Source organism: Danaus plexippus, chromosome 20 (assembly GCF_018135715.1).
Source record: "Danaus plexippus chromosome 20, MEX_DaPlex, whole genome shotgun sequence".
Lineage (NCBI taxonomy): Eukaryota > Metazoa > Arthropoda > Insecta > Lepidoptera > Nymphalidae > Danaus > Danaus plexippus.
In genome coordinates this window covers 5,922,290-5,941,089 of record NC_083550.1, presented here as the reverse complement: position 1 = coordinate 5,941,089, position 18,800 = coordinate 5,922,290, and the positions used below count along the sequence as shown (strand labels likewise).

Below are 18,800 nucleotides of genomic sequence, written 5' to 3'. Positions count from 1 at the left end.
TTATATGGTAAATTCAGTATTACAATTGTGGGTACTTGAAAAAAACTAATCACCTGATGTATTACTAAAATTATTAACATCGGTGAAGTGGGTAATTTGAAAACAATTATAATGAACGAATACACGAAAAGGAATATTTTCGATACGAGAAGGCTGTCGGCGCGACATATATGCTTCTTAATTTTTGATAACTAAGCATCCCAGATATAGGTAAAATAATACATCACGTATAATATTATTAACAATCAGGCGCATGAAGGTTTTAATGGGGTCTGTCATAGCTGACATTGATATATACAGATGATGTTACATTGTAACTTAAGGAGAGCATGATGATTGTTATTTTCTGACAATATAACATAATACAAATATATCTTATAATTTTAGCTTATGTTGCCATTGATCGTTCAAGCAATATTCCGCCGACGTATTTTCAATACACGATACAGATAGTGGAGCGGATAAAACGAGGAAGCATTTTATTGTTTTAAATTTTTATATGGCTTCAAATAATAATACTCATTTATAATATGCATTTCAGGTCACGTAAATGAAACATATTTTTGTCAATTACGCACATCCGCAATCTATGTACGTTTATTAAAACTGCTGTAACACAGATAACGAAGGAATACAGAACAATACAAATTATAATTGGCGTCAAATTATTGCAGTGAGTTATCTGCCTCATGCTTATTGCAAATCAATACTATCTCACTTATAAAATAGGTCTATATATACCCATATAAGTTATAAAATTAAAAATAGTAAAAACTATTTGTAGCTCATGTATTTTTCATAAACGTGCTGCTGTAAACGTAATTAAACTGAGACTTTAACTACAACGCAAAAGATTTAGTTTTTAATTTTTAAGAATTTTGATTCATTTTTGAAGAAAATTGCAACTTTAGCGTTTGTTTTACGTTTGAAGGGTTCGTGTGATAGTTTGATAATTTTGGGACGTTGAAATGTATAACAGATATAAAGATACTTCGGATATTTGAATTGAATTAGAAAATTTGTTTGAGAAAACTTTGAATGAGACAACACTTGCAGTCAATACTCATAAATCGCAGACGACCATTAATAGCATATTTTTAGGATAATAATGAGGAAATCAACTAGCGTTTATTATTTTCCTAAATATTTATAACCAAATGACAAAGCTGTAGTAAACCAAAAGGAAAGTATAGCTTAGACTGAGAAAGTTTGAAATCGTGTAGTGGTATACCATCTTTAAAAATACAGATTTAGGTATAATTAAATTATTATAACGTTTTATTTTAAAACAAATACTTTATACACTTATTGTACATATATATTTTAGTAAATAAAATTTATGGAACTGACAAGGACAATTTATTGATGACATTCATGAAGAGGCACACTTTTATCGACGAGTTTGTTTCTGACTGTTGGTGAACAACAGCAACAGGTCATGAAGTTACAGATGAAGATCCCTGTTTGGATGGCCGGGTGTGGGTTTTCACGAGTGGCTTCTGGATCTAGATAACCACAGATGGTGTAGGCACGGCTTCCTTCAACACATTCACGCAAACCTTCAAGACAACATATTGCACTTCCTTAGGACAGGAAATTTCTGTAAAATTGAATACTAGGATTTTTTTTTACCTACATTTTATATAAGAGAAACATTTGCTTATTTCTTTTTAGCCAAATTCAACAAGGACTGAAGCACTTACATCTACCTACTTTATAAACACGTTATGATATACACAGTATTAATAATAGCTTCATTTTAAACTTGTGTAATTTATTTAATTTGTGTAAGAACAGTTCTGTTCTACTTGTCCTCTTATATCAAACTACTTGCGGGTGTCATTTGTATGATAATGAATACTTTTTAATATTATCAAAATTTTGAGACCTACATTTAAACATATGCCGTGAGTTAGTTATGTAAATTAACAGTTTTTTCAGACGGTTTAGTCCGCTTAATTTTTTATTTATATTCTGTAACTGGTCCAAATGTTTGTCAAATATTTCAAGATACATTATATGGTACAAATTAAATCCCAATCGGAGCTTGCAACTTGACCTAGATGGAGCTTTGCGTACTCCAATAAACCCTAGGGTTTCACCAGCAGGCTTCACCACCAGCAATACCAGCCAGGCATATGACAAGGAGAGGGATGAAGAACGAAACACCCCAGAGGCAGTGGATAGTGGACTCCTCGATGTCTTACGAGCAAAGAGTAATATGAGAGACAAAACTAATCTTAGTTGAGCAGCTTCTGGCGGAGGGAACGCTCCGATCATCAAGCAGCTGCAGAACATCGAAAGCGAGATAATTGGTAGCAGAGAGCGCAAGAAGCCCGCCACGAACATTCTTTTCAAAATTCCTGTCCAGGTGATCTCGCTAATAAACCGAAACTTACAAATAACGGTACCGGTCAAGGTGGTAACCTACTATATATTTAGGCTAACTCCTCGAGTGGAAATCAATCAGGAAAGGACTCGGAGGTCTCAAGCTTCGAACAAATCCACCTTTGGTTACTTCCAGTCTCGGAGCTGCTGTCTCGGCCTCTCTTCATGAACCATGATAAAATTTTATTGAAATTAATTTAGTTTAATAAATATTATTGACAAATAAAATTACAATGACAATTTTTTTATTAATATCATAGTATATTTCATTTAAAATATTTAATTCGAGTCTTAATGTACATCTCTACGTGATTATAATAATGAAATAAAAATTATTTGATTCCTATCAGGACAGTAAATGTTGACTATTATTTTTCATGTTTATAATTTGCTGTCGCATTTTTATTTATGTCACGCCAACATAACCAAACTCGCTAAAATTTATGTCTATCCGATGAATACGTAATATAATTTATTAGTAATGATTCACATTTTCAATAAAATATAAAATTAAACATGTTATTGAATTCTCTCTTTTGTAGTCATTCGTTTATTTTCCTTAACATCTGTTGTTTTATTAAGTTAAGTTAAAATACTGGTTGGTCTGTTGATTTTTATCACGTATACTACAGACACTAATTACCACGTCTGTAATCTAACACTGTGGAATTCTACTAAGGTGAAAAAAATACCTTTAATTAAAAAAAAATATTCTAGTACATATAAGATTACTTAAAGCCATCAACATAAAGAAATTTTAATTAAAAATAATATAATATGAAAAATATCTCGCTATTAAATCTATTTACGTTTATTTTTCACAAATTTTAGTACTACACGTATTTTACAGTAACTGAACAATAACTGTGTAGTACAGCATAACTTAAAAACCGTAAAAAATATATATAGCCAATAATAATATAAATACTGATGTATAACGTAACGTAATATAACGTAATAAGAATGGAAAAGAGGTCATTTGATAAGGATTTCCTACCACGTAGAAACATACCTACTTATTACTTACTACTATGTAAAGTTAGCAATTAATGGAACACAATATAAATCAGATTATTAAAAAATAATAGTTTTAACAATGATATAATAATTAAAATATCTACTGTACATGTATTTTATTCGATCAAGAAACGTTTAAAGAACTTGAATCATTCTTTAATGTGTTTATCGAGACGACATATTTTATATACGGAAAGTATCAGGTTACATGTAGGATTGGTAGGCATGTAAAAAATGAAGGAAGACAAAAAATATATAAAGTAGAATAAAGAAAATTTAATTGTAATTATTTTTTGTTTTAGTACAAAGCTGTGTTACGTACGCGCAACATATTTAAAAATAAATGAACATCGCCGGGGAAACATGTATGTATGGATAAAATATCATATAACCAGTGACGCCGCTGACTCCGCGGAACGAACACCCAGCCGTGTGAACCAGAAGATTCCTGATACCACACAAGCTATGGAATGGGATTGCTATCCTAACATCGGGGGCAATCATGTAGTCTTAGGTATAGGTTATAAGTTTTAATATGTAATTCTTATTATAATGTACATATAAGTATGTTTCGTAGTTTTCCTGGAACCTCCGGTTGCTACCCTATACATTTACTGTGTCGAATAAGTAAATAAATATTGGGAAATTCATATTTATCTATTTATTAAACAGAAAAATATTAAAATTATAATTGTCATCAAAACACTGATCTATTATTATAAATCAATATATCTACAGCGTCTTTCATTCATTCAGTCGTTCATAGCTTAGCTTGCCACATTAAGCAAGAAAAAGACTTTCTTGTTATATATATATTGTTATGATATTAAGTTTTTAATTCAATTATATAGCCATATATTAATTATTAAAAGCCATTGCATGACATATTGTTTATGAACAAAGGGATTTTTTTTGCTTTAAAGGATAAAAAATTGCGTTGTGTTGTTAATAAAATCGTAAATATAAATATTTAAGGCTGTAATTTGATTACCTCATACAACTATTTCAAAAAAGCTGTCTACAGAATAATTCGGTTTCTCGTATTAATATTCTCTTAACTGGTCATATTAAAATTATCCTTAAATTGGAAACTACCTTATTATGGTACATATGTCTTAAATAAGATTCTTTGTTTGCTTACATATTTTTTTTACAAATCTATGTTTGGAGACAAAAATTTCAAAATGACCAAAATGGATCAATGAAAATCGCTGAGTGAATCATAAGGTTTAATCTGTTCAAGAGGTTTAACTTGCGTTTCTTTATTATATATATTTTTTAAAAATTAACAACCGCTTAAAATCTTCTTCATGAACTATGTACAGGTGTGCAAAAAACATTTGTCAATAATTGTCTTCTATAACTCAAAAAAACGAAATATATCCGGAGATATTTAAAAATTATGAAAAAATGGAAGATTTGGTACCAAAAAACATGCTGAATACCATAACCTTCCTGTATATGATTTAAAGAAACTCTCCCAAGACTCGATTGTGGTCAATAGTATTTCGATAGCACAATACACATATCTAGATTGAATTTTCAAATTGAATGTTGGAAATAACACTAGGATAAAAAAAAAAAACAGAGTAAAAAGCATAGCATATATTCGTAATTTCTTAGGTTCGGAACAATTTACTTGGGACACTCTTCAAGAGGTACACATTTGTTATTCACTTTATTCCTCACTGTTGGGGGATCGCAGTAGCAGGCCGAGTAATCGCAGATTCGTGCCCTCATATCAGTAGTTGGTTTTGGATTTTCGCAAGTCGCCTCTGGTGTAAGATAACCGCAGCCCGTAGTATAAGCATGAGTCCCGACTTCGCATTCACGAACACCTATACGAACAATAAAATCAATTGACACAAAGTTTCTCATTTAGACAACTAAAGCATTAATGTTTGTATACACTTTTAACGAGAAACCTCAGACAAAATTTAATATTTCTTCTAACTCGCAGTGAATTAGGTTATAACTATAATTCAAACATATCATAACGAACAATTTGACAGAGTTTAATTGGTAGAATAAATACTGTATCATAGTCGCTGGCCTTGATAAGATTCTCATTAAAATCGATGCCCAGAACCTGTTTTATAATATATATATTTTATTTGTAACTAAGGTTTTATATGAATCTGTTTACAACCTTCGAGACCTTTGTAATAAAAATTAAAACAATGTGAATTCTTCATGAAATAAACATACAAGTTTAATCATTACAAGTGGTTATCTAAAGCGCCGCTTGTGGTATCTTAGAGGTTACAAAAAAGGTTAAATAAGATAAATATCACTGGTCAAATATAACTTCAACCTGACTGTACCCTTGAATACATGTTTTGTTATAAATTAACTCTTTTTAAATAAAAACACTTGTTAAATAATTGAAATATGTGATGGATGACAAAAAATAAACGATTTAGTCGTTCAAGGTGATAATAGAATTAAAAAATTTGTTTTCACATATCCAATAGACATTTTCAAAATTGATTTTACTTGAATAAAAGTTCAATATTTTCAAAAGGCTTAATAAAATATACATTCATTGACATTTATTTTTAAAACATTACTTACATTTACCCAACGCGTATATACAACCCCTTGGGTATAAAGTTGTCTCGGCCAGTGTTAAGCCAAGAAAGGCTATCAAACACAGAATAAACACTGATTTCATTTTGATTATTATATTTTCCTTACAGACTTGCGTGAGGACCGATGTCTAGTATCGATCTGTTTGCGATCGTCTCCACTTATAGTTTTTATTTATATTCACTAGTCAATTAACGCGCCTCCGCTCGTTAACAAAATTTGATCGATAAGAGGAATACTAATAACATGTTAATGTTATTGAATTGAGTGATCTCTAAAACTATTGATATGTTTTGGATTTCTTAAAATTGATATTGTCGTATAAAACAAACTGATAGTTATTTACTTTGTATCTATACTGTTACTTTGTTCTATACCCTGAAAAACGTGTTTAGACAATAGTGTACCTTTTTACATAACGTACAGACAGAGATACTAAAACTCTAAAATTATTTTAGTTCCTGATACATTAACAAAGTTTTTCTCATATGTCTTCAATGTATTGTGACATGCTAGTAAAACTGTTTTTTTCATCATAAACGTTTTTGAGTTATTCGCTTTAAGACGGACACACGTAATGTCATTTACATATGAAAATATGATATTTTATTTATTTAATCAATCACAATATTATTCAAAAATATACATCTACTTTCCTAATTGTCTTAGTTATTAACCACATCGAGTTGAACGATAAAGGGAGACTTGATATATTATTAATGGGTTTCGTTCGGAAATAAACCAACCGTCGTCTATGATATATTTTTAACAATTAAATTTGTGGTCTAAAGATAAAAAAATAACTAGTATATGATTTTATTAATGTTTCATTTGAAAAAGAATACGAAATATTTGAATATTATTACAAAGTCGTGCTTAGAGTTGAATAAAAAAAAATTATAGTGTATGATTTCCGAACCAGTTGTACCGACCTTCAGCTGTTTAAATAAACATAATATTGTCGTAAATAAAAAAGAAAATATAAGTGATGTGAATAAATTTAAAGTAAAGTAGAAAATATTTTGCTTTTATAGTGGTCGAGACTTCGAGTACATCTTTTAAACATGCTGTATAATATACACTGCTATATAACACACCTTTATAACATATATGTGTGAAATAGGATAAGTGTAGGAGAGAATTTACTTACTAAGTAACCAGCTAAGGGACCTCCTAATGGTATGTGGATTACGTCGTCCAAAAATATACAGATTTTGTTGGATATACCAAGTAATAGGATACTTTTATTAAGTTACTTGAGATAAAATGATATTGAAATCGAATAAATACAGATGCAACCCTCTTTTTCATTCGTTGTGTTGCTCACACATCAAATAGTACCGCTTTTAACATTCGGCGTGGAATGTATTTGTACTTGTTTTATTGATATTGTATAATTATATATAAATTTAATATTCATCTCTTCATTTGTTAACAACATGAAGATTATATTTCAAAATATATTTAAAAGCCTACAATAAATTGCTTTCTGATTATTATATTTATATTTAGTTGATTAATTGATTTTAATAAATATATATATAGATATATATAATTGCTTTATTAATTGATTATGTTGACGTATTTCAATCTTATTCTTAAAACTTGTCTATTGTAGAAATAAGATAATACTATAATATCAATCACTTGGTTGTAGGCTATATGACAGGTTTTCTCGAGGTCCACAAAACAATAAGTAACCGAACGTCCGCACCTAATAAATCCGTTAATTGATCGTGGTTGGTGGTGGCACCACGTGGGTTATTTTCAACTTAGCTGTGCTACTAGGTCCGTTTGCTTTGATAGTGTCAGCAAGTAGTTGGGTGGACGGAATGGGATCTAACCATAAAATATTGGCCCGGAGGACTCGGGAGGGTACTCCCGCCCCGGGTGCAAAACCTAGCCTGGTGATTTCGTTGCTAGGTGGGTGGCATCACAGGATGTGTTAATGTTCGCTTTATGTATAATTAGTCATTATTTTTTCATCAGACTCTAAGAGCACGTCTTCAGAACGTCTTTGACTTATTGGAATGACGATGTACTCATTTAAGGGGTACGCTAGATCAATAATCCAGTGCTAGACTCAGAAGTTGACTTTTCTTCGTTGTAATCAGAGAAGATAACTATTAATCTTTCCATCTCCAACTTCAATCGATCCAAACCCTCATGGATGGACCACCTTAGTCTTATTTATAGGGTTTTCCATTAAGGGCGCTTGATCGTGCAGAACTTCCATCGTAGCGTGTGCTGTGTGGCACGTAGCGCCGTCCTGTTGAAACCACATGTTGTCCAGATCCATATTCTCGATTTCAGGCCAAAAGAAGTTGGTTATCATCGACCGGTATCGCTCACCATTGACGGTGACGGCCACACCATTATCGTTTTCGAAAAAATACGGACCAATCACGCCTCCGGCCCAAAATCCGCACCAAACAGTCACTTTCTGCGGGTGCATTGCCACTTGGTAAACCTCGTGTGGATTGGTCTCGTCCCAAATACGGCAATTTTGCTTGTTGACATAGCCATTCATCCAAAAATGCGCCTCGTCGCTGAAGATGATTTTTTTGCCAAAATCGGCGTCAACTTCCAACTGCTCTAATGCCCAGTCAGCGAACACACGGCGCTGTCTATGGTCATTAACCTTGAGCTCTTGGGTCAGCTGGATCTTGTACGGGTGCAGGCTCAAGTCACAACGCAAAATTCGCCAAGTTGTCGTCTGCGAAAGGCCGAGTTCCTGTGCGCGACGCGGAATTGACTGCCGCGGGTTTTCGAGGACACTGTCGCGCACAGCGGCGATATTCTCGGCAGATCTCGCGTTACGTTGACGCACGGGAACCGGCTGATTGTTAACTGACCCGGTTGACTCGAATTTGTCCACCAATCGACGGATAGTCGACTCGGCAGGACGATCATCGCGACCGTAAAACGGGCGAAGTGCGCGGAACGTTGCTCGAACTGAAGACCCATTTTCATAAAACAATTTTATGATTTGCACGTGCTGCTCGACACTGTAACCTGCCATGGTGGTTTGGGAGGACGGAATGAATATAACACACTGCATTTGACAGCTGTCACTCAAACAACATGGCCGCAATCAGCTGTCAAAGTTCAAGCGTCCCTATTGGAAAACCCCTTATTATTATATTAAGCTAATAAACGGTATAATGGGTAAATTAAATACATTAGGAAGCATGTGAACTCGCAAACAACTACAAGGAAATCAAACAAATAAGAAACACGTACGTCAGAATTTATCACGACGTGGAAAACATGTCTAATAATGATAACATATATTGCCGTTCAAATGATGAGGATTTTATGACTGCAGTGTGTGAATAGGTATATAATCCAATTTTACATCCCGATGTTGCCATGTAAGTTTATATCATGCCTTTTTTTATTAAAGTTTAACATATTTAAAATATCAAATAAAAAAGCAGTGACATTTTAAGTATTTCACATAAAATGACTTCGCGTTATTCTCTTTTTTATTGTATTATAAAAAAGAAAAGACAATGTTTATACTTCTCAAATAATATACCTATGTATATATATATATATATATATATATATATACATATATACTTATTTATTTATTTATTTCCATTCGCTATTATTATTTTGCAAGCTGTGGTATATCTTGTCAATTCAGGCAGAAATACAATAATATATTTAGCACGTCCGTTGCTCATATAGACTCGACGTCGTGATAACACGAAAAAAAATTCAAACAGCTTTTAACTAAATCCGCTGGATTACTTTTGTGACCATAAATATGCATAAGCAAAACTGTTCAAACTAAAACATTAAAAAAATATTATTCTTTTAATCAAAATACATTATAAATACTAAAAAATATATAACATAACATTTTAATACCTACATAGTCATAATAACGTAATTCTTTCATATTATATACAAATTAAATTACAAGTGGCTTTGTTATAAATCCCACATTCAGATATCGTATGTCGTTTGCAATAAGGATATATATAAATCTATCTATATCTATGATGCTAAATGCCTTATCAATATCGAGTGTTTTATAAACATGATCTTTGCCATTATACCTCTGTACGTAGCTTTACAGCTGATTAAATATTGTAATCAAAGCGATTACTGATCTATAATAAATATAAACATTATAAAAACGTTATTTTGTTGCACGGAGACCAAAGACGAGACCATTAATATGTAGAGGGGTTACTGTTATCCGTAGAAACATATCTCACTTTCAAATACAGCTCAAACAAGAATTCTGTGTTAGAAAAGAGAGGAAATTTTTGTGTTAACTTAAATTTTTCGGTCACGAAATAGATTTCTGGGTTATTTTATTATAATAAATCGTTTCAGTAATAGAAAAAGAGGTAACATCGAAGAGATCGATTACAAATGAACTAATTATTATCAAATCACAAAAAAGGTGGAAAGATATTGACAAGTTAATTTAAATAAGTGTTATTAATTACCATTCGACTAATTAAATAATATTTTGCTAATGTTTGATATTAACAAATAGAAAACGTCAACGAACTGAAACATTGAATTGCTTGTAACTGAAGTAGTTACACGAGTTATAAAAAAAATATGACATGGATTGTAGTGGAGTTGAAGATTAAATTGTTTATTGAAGACTTTAAAAATTTAAGATGATAAGTTTTTGATCCTCTGTATTTATAGTGTATTTCTATTTCCTTGCAAAATTATTTGCTATTTCCACCTTCCTAGAATTGTTTTTACACATTTTATTCTGTTTAGTATTTAGACTCTCACAACGCCTGATATTATTTTTTTGCAATAAATGTCTTGAAATTGTTTGCCAATATTTTTTATTATTTGTGTATTTATCGAACATAATATTGGCTCAAAAAAAAAGCATTAAGTACTTGTTGAAAACTATAATGCTACGTTAACGATATAATACAAGTTTTTAATGTTTTATTCAAAAAAATGTAAAAATATATAAAAACTTTCATTACTTGGTCGGTAATATATTTATAAATGTATTTATATTCACTATTTATGTATGTTTACTTAAGTATGTGTACCGTTCTAACGTAAGTCGGTCTATAAAATTTGCATGGATTAAAGAGATTTAAAACAATAAAACCGGCATTTGAAAAACAAGGTACACTTATTTCTTTCATAAAGTACAACGAAAGGTGATATATTTTTGTTAATGTTGATATAAGTTTTTAAATATTAAAATAATGTTGCTTTAAATCTATTTTGTACTGTGATCCATATCAGATTCGTTTTCTACTTAATCAGTAACCGTCGTTTTTAAATGTTGATTGTAATAATAATAAGGAAATAATATCATATATGGTTTTTTAATCTGTTAGTTATGGATAGAAAAAATTAGCCCATGACCTAGAGTATAATAGAAAGCTTTTAATACTTGTATTTGTAGAGATCAAATAAGGATGTCCACCGTTATTCGGACCGGTCCTAAAGCAAGTCTCAAGCGAGGCTCCGAAATAATATTTTTCGTATTTATAAACCACTAAGAAATCGTACAATAATAAAAATTCCTTTAATGATATGATATTTTGCATAACAATTTATTTAAGTTTGAGAAAATTTTTTTCACATATATTTTTTTTTATAATCTTAGGTAATGTAATCTCCTCCGTTGGTTTAGTGACTCTATACTTATATATATTTAAATCTAGAGTAAAGAACAATTAAAGATACCGTTGGAAAGTAAGTATCATATAACTGTTGTAATAAAATTACTCGTAATGTTACAAATTAAATTTCTTGTATGACATGTGTAAACATTCGAAAAAGGGTAACATTTATTGAAAAAAAAGTATTCTATAGTCCATAAGGACTATAGATTACTTTTTTAATTAGGGCTACTATTTTTAGATAATATTAGAAATATGTTAAAAAAAAATAATAATTTCTCAATATAAGTTACAGTAACAAAATAGAAAAAAATTCTATTGATAATGTTTTCTTAAAAATATCATATTAATTGACTTCTTTTATATCCTCTGGTTTGTTTGACAAATAACAGAAAGAAAAGAATAAAACGAAACATAAATTTACCAGTCTTTTATTTAAATTATCCTTTATAATCTAGCTGAGACCGCCTTATAATACCTTAAATTATTACCATACTATAATTACGCTGGACTGTTACCCAAACCCATGTTCATAGCGTTCAGTAAGTCACCATTGTCGGCATCAATTTCCCACGCGAAGAGACCACCGAGTTTATTATTCCTTACATATTTACCCTTTTCAATAACAGATCTTGCATTATCGTAAGTTACGAGGTCCCCGGTAGATGGTCTGAAGACATAAGGAGCCTGGGCTACATTGTCGTAGTGGAATTCCCATTTTCCTTGGGCTATTTCGTTGGCGATTTCTCTATAATCAACAACACCGTCTTGCCATGTTCCTTTGACTGGTCCAGTAGCATTGCCTGTGAATGGATTATTGCCCTCGTAACCATTAACCCCAGTCCATCCTCGACCATACATAGCTACACCAACTACGATCTTTTTCGGTGACACACCCTGAGCTAACAAATATTTCACACCAAAGTCGGTTGTGTAAGTCTCTTTAGGATTCCATGCCGGTGCATACAACGGAGTTTGATGTCCCAAAGTATCATTTGACCATGCTCCTTTGAAATCGTAACTCATAACGAAAATGTGGTCCATGTATTGTTGCGCTTTTGCGTAATCGACAACCTGAATTTTGTCCCATCCAGCACTGATTGCTGAGGTCAGTTCGTAAGTTTTACCAGTGGTAGCAGATAAATCATCAAGCATTTCACGTAATTCTTCCATCAAACTAACGTAAACAGCACCGTCTTCTGGGCTTCCGAGGTCTGGGTTAGCACCTTTACCACCAGGGAACTCCCAGTCAATATCAACACCGTCAAAGAATTTCCAGGTTAAAAGGAAATCTTTAACAGATTCTACAAATCGCTGTCGCTTACTCTTATCAGTGAAGAAGAAGAAAGGATCAGCTAAAGTCCACCCACCAATTGATGGTAAAATCTTCAAGTCTGGTTTAGCTTGTTTCAATGACATCAATTGACCAAAATTGCCTTTATAAGGTTCATTCCAGGAGGATAGACCTCTTTGAGGTTTCTGTAAAGCAGCCCAAGGATCATGTATGGAAACCTTAAAATCTTCCCGACCACTGCATGAACGCTGTAGTGCTTGAAAGCTTCCTTCGATTTCTTTTAAACTGTCATTGATGCCATCACCCCCACATATCGGTATGAAACCGTAAAGAAGATGTGTGAGATTTGGAATCGGCACACGATCGACGGGGAATTTCCTGGGGTATACACCCCATTCAACGAAGTAAGCTCCAACGACTTTACCAGACGTTTGTTTGAATGGTTTGTTCTTTTCTCCCATTGAATATTCTAACGGTGGAAGATGACTTCCGTCGGTGTCAGCAATTACAATCTCAGTAGGCTCACTGTAACTGCAACCATCAGAGTTACAGAGTTCAATTTTCATTTGATATCGGCCTCCTTTGTCTATGGGGAAAGTAGCTGAAGTAGATCTTCCAGAACCAGACCAGACTTCCTCCCCATCGAAGAGCACTCTCGCAGTTTCCGCTGGGTCTCCAGACCAGACATTCCATGTTACAGGGACTTGAGCGGCATCATTTCTCTTCACCAACTGGTTATAGGCTGTGGCTGCCTGATTTACTTCTACAATTGCAAAAGTTCGTTCACCCCATCCCAAATTCGGCTTCCCAGGTGGTCCACACTCTGCAAACGCGATGAGCACCGCGAGAGCCAATGCAAACGCCTTATTCATGATTCTAAAAAAAATAAATAATTAAATGTTAAACATTTAAGAGCCGAGACCGTACTGAGATGCATCTCAGACGTATCTTTTATATATGGGGGCTATAGTAGGCCAACCGCTAACACGAAGCCTTTATCGATACTGATTTTGAGATGCGTATAAATATCATTAGCACAGTTTCATGGCCCGGTCACATTAGTGGAGCGGCCAAGGTGACAAATTATTTTAATTGTCTCAGGTATTGTTTTTGGTGACTTACTAATGAGCCGAACCCGTTATGACTAAACCTTTTTATCTTAAGCCGTTTCCGTTACACAGAGCTTATTCATTATTACAATGAATCAATACATTAACTTAGATCAATTAACTATAACGTTTAAAGAATATAGATATAACTCACCAGTATATAAATGCTGTTATTAATATATCAAATAAAACTGTAAAATATTAATTCGTATACATCAGTGCTATCAATTACGTCAAACATTTGTAAATACTATACGCGATGTTAAGGTATGCTCTACTAATCAAGTTATTAGTACGCAGTACCAATTGATAACACAGATTGTTATCAAGGTATATCTTATATGAATCAAGATATGGAATGTTCCATTCAGACATGTCATAAATTTAATAATAAGTTTCTAAAACTATTAACTTATTACCAATATTGAAATAATACATGTAAATATAATCCATAACAAAAATACGTTTAACAATGTCACTTATTATTTGTAACAAAACGGAGATGAATTACATTATTCTCATACAAATCCATTTAAATTTCAGTTTTACATTATCGTTTAGTTAATGTACTTATTAAAAATGTTACACTCGTAAAGTTATTTGTGTCACAGTTTTATAAATGTGTTTATTGATTTTCAAAATGTATCACTATGGCTTGACACAAAATACTACAAAGGATTGCTGTATATAAAATTAACTATTTTCTTCAGATTTTAATTGTAGCTGAACGAAGGCTTCCGTGTAAACAAACGATAAATAAATTAAGTATTTATATAGTAATTTAAAATAATATGTAATTATTCGTTTGGTACTTTAAACGTGATGTTTTTGTTAAGTAATAAGGAAGTTAACATCACACTTGTAACAATAGGAGTATGTATGTCTCTCCGTTCGTAATAACTGCGTAACTATAATCGTTGTATTATGTGACTCGAGATTTAAGATATAAAATAAGTTAAAACAATGTATAATGAATTAATTATTGTCATCTTCAATTTCGTTACAAAATAATTTTAAAACAGATTTGAGAGATATTTTTTTGTTATGAATTTTTGTGTTATGACTCGATTTTTTTTTAAATTTAAACCAGCTTTCTATTTAGTTGAAAGAGGGTATTTAAAAAAATATATCCTGAATATTTTTTTTTTTAAGATTTCATTGTTTACTTTTTAATTAATACAAGTAAATACAAGAAATTAATAAGTTATATACTAAAACCTTCCTGGAGAATCAAACTATCGAGTGGTGATAACTGTTTGATAATTTGTGCAGTACTTTTTCGTTTATCGCGAACATACAGACAGAGAGACGCGGCGAAAGACTTTGTTTTATAATATGTATTGATTGATGGTTGAAATAAAAAGGGAATATTTAAAGGCATCCACGATTACTATAATAGAAAATTTTTAAATATAAAATAAAATTATTTCAACGCATTTGTCATAATTCATTACTTATATTTTCCGCCACTTAATGCTTTTATTAATCACAAGGGCAGAACGGAACACAATATAAAAACGTCTGTACAAACTTATGTCTTTGTCATCCAGCGACGTGACATTTCAAACCTTTTGGCATTAGCACACAATGTATGCGTTCAAGATCAAGTCAACGACCGTACATTGGGGTCGGGTACACGGCGAAAGTTAGGAATCTTTGGTATGGTGTTACAATTTAATTTATTATTAACTAGCATGTCCTGCGACTTCACTTGGATGGATATCGGTTTACGTACCAAGAAACACATCCGAAGTCCCATGTGCGGATAAGTTTAAACAAATTTTTGAATCTGTCCAAAGACTGGCAGATGAGAAAGTTCTTTTATTAAAATTAATACCTAAGCTTTACATATGTAAAAAAAAAACATATCAATTAATAAAAAAATTTTTTCAGGAAAATAATTACATTGATAATATAAAATAATAGAATCGTGATTTAAACGATATTGACAAATAATTTATTATTGACTAAAATGTCACATAATGTCGAGGTAAGCCGACCTTTGCTTCTCCGTGTTATTGTTCACTTAATTAGTTTCATATTAACATCCTGCTTGAATTAGAATAATCTATTAGAAAGTGTTATAAACGTTTTATATTTCCTTAAAACTAGTGTGTACACGCCTTATGTGTTGCGGCTGGTCTGAGCGACTTTTATCTTTATAACAGAACGCTTATAGTATTCATTGACCACGAGAAACTTATATACACGTGATACCTAATGAGGCTTCTATAATAATAAGAAACTAGTGTATATAAAATTATATATATATATATATATATAATTTGGACTTCGTTATATGCATATCCTAAATTGTTTTATGTCCTTACGCTATTATTTTTAATTATAAACAAATTAACACTGTTAAAGAAAGCTAATTTTTCCAACAAAAAATATCAATTTATTTTTGAGATATATATATTTTTTATTTAAAAGTAAACAAACAATAAAACAGGTAAAGTAATGTCATCAAAACAGTATAAATTATCATTTAATAAAACGTGGTGCATGCGAATTTAAAATTTCATTTTGTATTCAAATTTTAGAACCAGTTTTGATATTTTTTTGAATTAACTCGCTGGCTCTCTGGTCAAACGATTAAAGCCTTAAACTGTGTGGTCGGTAGTTCAATAAATTTTGGTTATGAATCGAAGGGGCGAATAACGGTCCGCCGTAACGGTAATAAAGATATGCCCGTATTAACATACCTAAGTAACTTAACAATCTTTTACCTGTCAAAATACCTTATCGCAATGAATGCATTAACCCTCTCCCGAGTCAATTTAACTAAATCGCACAAATTTTATCTTAAGTAAGAATCTTAACTGTGTTGTAACCCAGAAACCACATCTCAAAATCATTATGATCAATCAAAAAAACAGTTATCACATATAAAAAAAAAATATAAGTCACCTAAACAAAGCACTATTGTTCCAATCTATGTCACTCCGAAGCAGACATGCGCGCGCGCAGACACTTATACTATCACAATAGGCTTCAGGGAAATCGCAGCAAGGGTTTATATTTATATGTTAAACACGTCTAGCGAATCCCTGATACCACGGTACGGAAAATGTCGCGTTAGGAACGTTTTTAACCTTGTCAATTTCTTGGTACATGTGATGTGGGCCATACAATGCATTATAATCTTATTTCTTTTAATAGGCCCTATGTGGCTTTTATGATTAATATTCGTCTTATTCATACTTGCGGCTTTGTTCGCATTAAATTTATTATTCTACAGTTTGTGTCAACTCACATTATAATTTACATACAAAGAAACGTCAAACATTTTTCTTCGTATATTCAATTATTCCAAATTTCGTCAAATGTAATGAGAAGTAAGGGAAATTTCATGATAAAAAAATCTATTGAATTGTCAGAGGAAAACATAATAGACCAAGAAAACAAAAAAATATACCCACATTAGTTATTAACGCAATTGGTTTTAAGCATAACATATTCTGTTGTTAGTTTGCATAGAGTATTTTAGTTACGCGTCAAGAAAAAAAAAAAATGAAATGGAAGTTACTTGGAAAGTATTTTGTAATAATTTTCACGGTTTCATTTCTATGAGTTATTTTTTTTGTTGTCACAACACTACCATTCGTTTTCTTAGTGTTGAATCGTAATACAATAAGGTCGTATTGCTCAAATCATACAGGAAATATATAAAGATGTAATAAAACGTTTAAAATTGAATTACAATTAATATGTTATCTGAATGAAACTAGTATTTTTCGGATGAACTACGCGTGATTTATTTTTGCAAAAAACTACATACTCCCGACGTTTCGGTTACTTTTCGGTAACCGTGATCACGGGCAGGCGAGATGTCCGTCCATCCAATAAATCATGCGTAGTTCATCCGAAAAATACTAGTTTCATTTAAATGAATACTCGCGAAAATCTTAGATCTCATAATGTTATCTGTTTTTTTTTTTATGTTGAAAATAACCTTCTCAGTTTATAAATGTAAAAATTAACATGTTTAAAAAGCCGATGTTCCAGATCTTAAATCGCGCTTTGAAATCATTTAAGAATACACGCGCTTTCTTTAGCAGTAATTTTTATCCCGAATTTATATGTTAAATAGTATTGTCATATAGATTATTTGACAGACGAATCAATTCATTATAATTTAACAAATAATTTACATATAAAATATGAAAACGATTAAAGTAATTTCATATATTAAAGAGCAATTAAAAAACGTGTCTCTTTAAATCCCTTTAAATTTCTATAGTAAAATATCTCGATAGTTAGCTAACAAATACGAGTGCATCGTGAAAAAATGAGCTGGTCTACATGGAAATTGTCGTAATAATCTACAATTTTTCGGAACTAAACAAACATTTAGTAAATAAAATATAAAAAAATACAAAAAATATTAATTTATTAAATGAATTACATATGAAGTATAAAAAATAATAAAAAAATTTGATAGTGTTCCTAAAAACATAAATCGATAACATTTTCGCTTGAATATTATATATATATTTATTTACACTCGCCACAATTCCTGTACCACACAATAAGGTGCTTGCCCCTTAAATAGTTAGCAAGCGCGTCACGTCGCTTGACGGAACCCATCTCTGTTCCGCGTTTTATTGATTTCAACGATAACAAAGAAACAAATGATGTGCGGACACTGAAATTGATCTGTTTGTTTCAATTAAATGATTATCGTTCAACCGTGACTAAATTTAATTTAAATTTTAAATTTAAGTGAGTACATAAAAAATATTTGATACACTGCGTGTTTATAAA

At 31.5% G+C, this 18,800-nt stretch overlaps 2 protein-coding genes across 3 annotated transcripts; both read right to left on the bottom strand.

Moving 5' to 3' along the window:
- Positions 1-4,995: 4,995 nt before the first annotated feature.
- On the bottom strand, positions 4,996-6,153 carry LOC116774109 (uncharacterized). Its single transcript, XM_032666761.2, has 2 exons — positions 5,980-6,153; positions 4,996-5,243 (listed from the first exon to the last, which is right to left on the bottom strand). Exons 1-2 carry the CDS (start codon positions 6,077-6,079, stop codon positions 5,041-5,043), a joined length of 303 nt encoding a protein of 100 aa, XP_032522652.1. The 5' UTR covers positions 6,080-6,153; the 3' UTR covers positions 4,996-5,040.
- Positions 6,154-12,042: 5,889 nt separating this feature from the next.
- Positions 12,043-17,023, bottom strand: LOC116773982 (chitinase A-like). Of its 2 annotated transcripts, none has more exons than XM_032666583.2 (2): positions 16,944-17,023; positions 12,043-13,797 (listed from the first exon to the last, which is right to left on the bottom strand). In XM_032666583.2, exon 2 carries the CDS (start codon positions 13,791-13,793, stop codon positions 12,129-12,131), a length of 1,665 nt encoding a protein of 554 aa, XP_032522474.2. In that variant the 5' UTR covers positions 13,794-13,797; positions 16,944-17,023; the 3' UTR covers positions 12,043-12,128. The 2 variants fall into 2 exon arrangements, with proteins under 2 accessions (XP_032522474.2, XP_032522475.2); XM_032666584.2 differs by lacking the exon at positions 16,944-17,023 and adding an exon at positions 14,185-14,329.
- Between the last annotated feature and the right edge of the window lie 1,777 nt (positions 17,024-18,800).

Bases quoted from the DNA above. Each gene is read 5' to 3' on its own strand.
- LOC116774109 (XM_032666761.2), bottom strand. From the start codon at position 6,079: ATGAAATCAGTGTTTATTCTGTGTTTGATAGCCTTTCTTGGCTTAACA. The intron at 5,244-5,979 runs GTAAGTAATGTT...TTGTTCGTATAG, and splicing joins TATATACGCGTTGGGTAAAT to GTGTTCGTGAATGCGAAGTC.
- LOC116773982 (XM_032666583.2), bottom strand. From the start codon at position 13,793: ATGAATAAGGCGTTTGCATTGGCTCTCGCGGTGCTCATCGCGTTTGCA.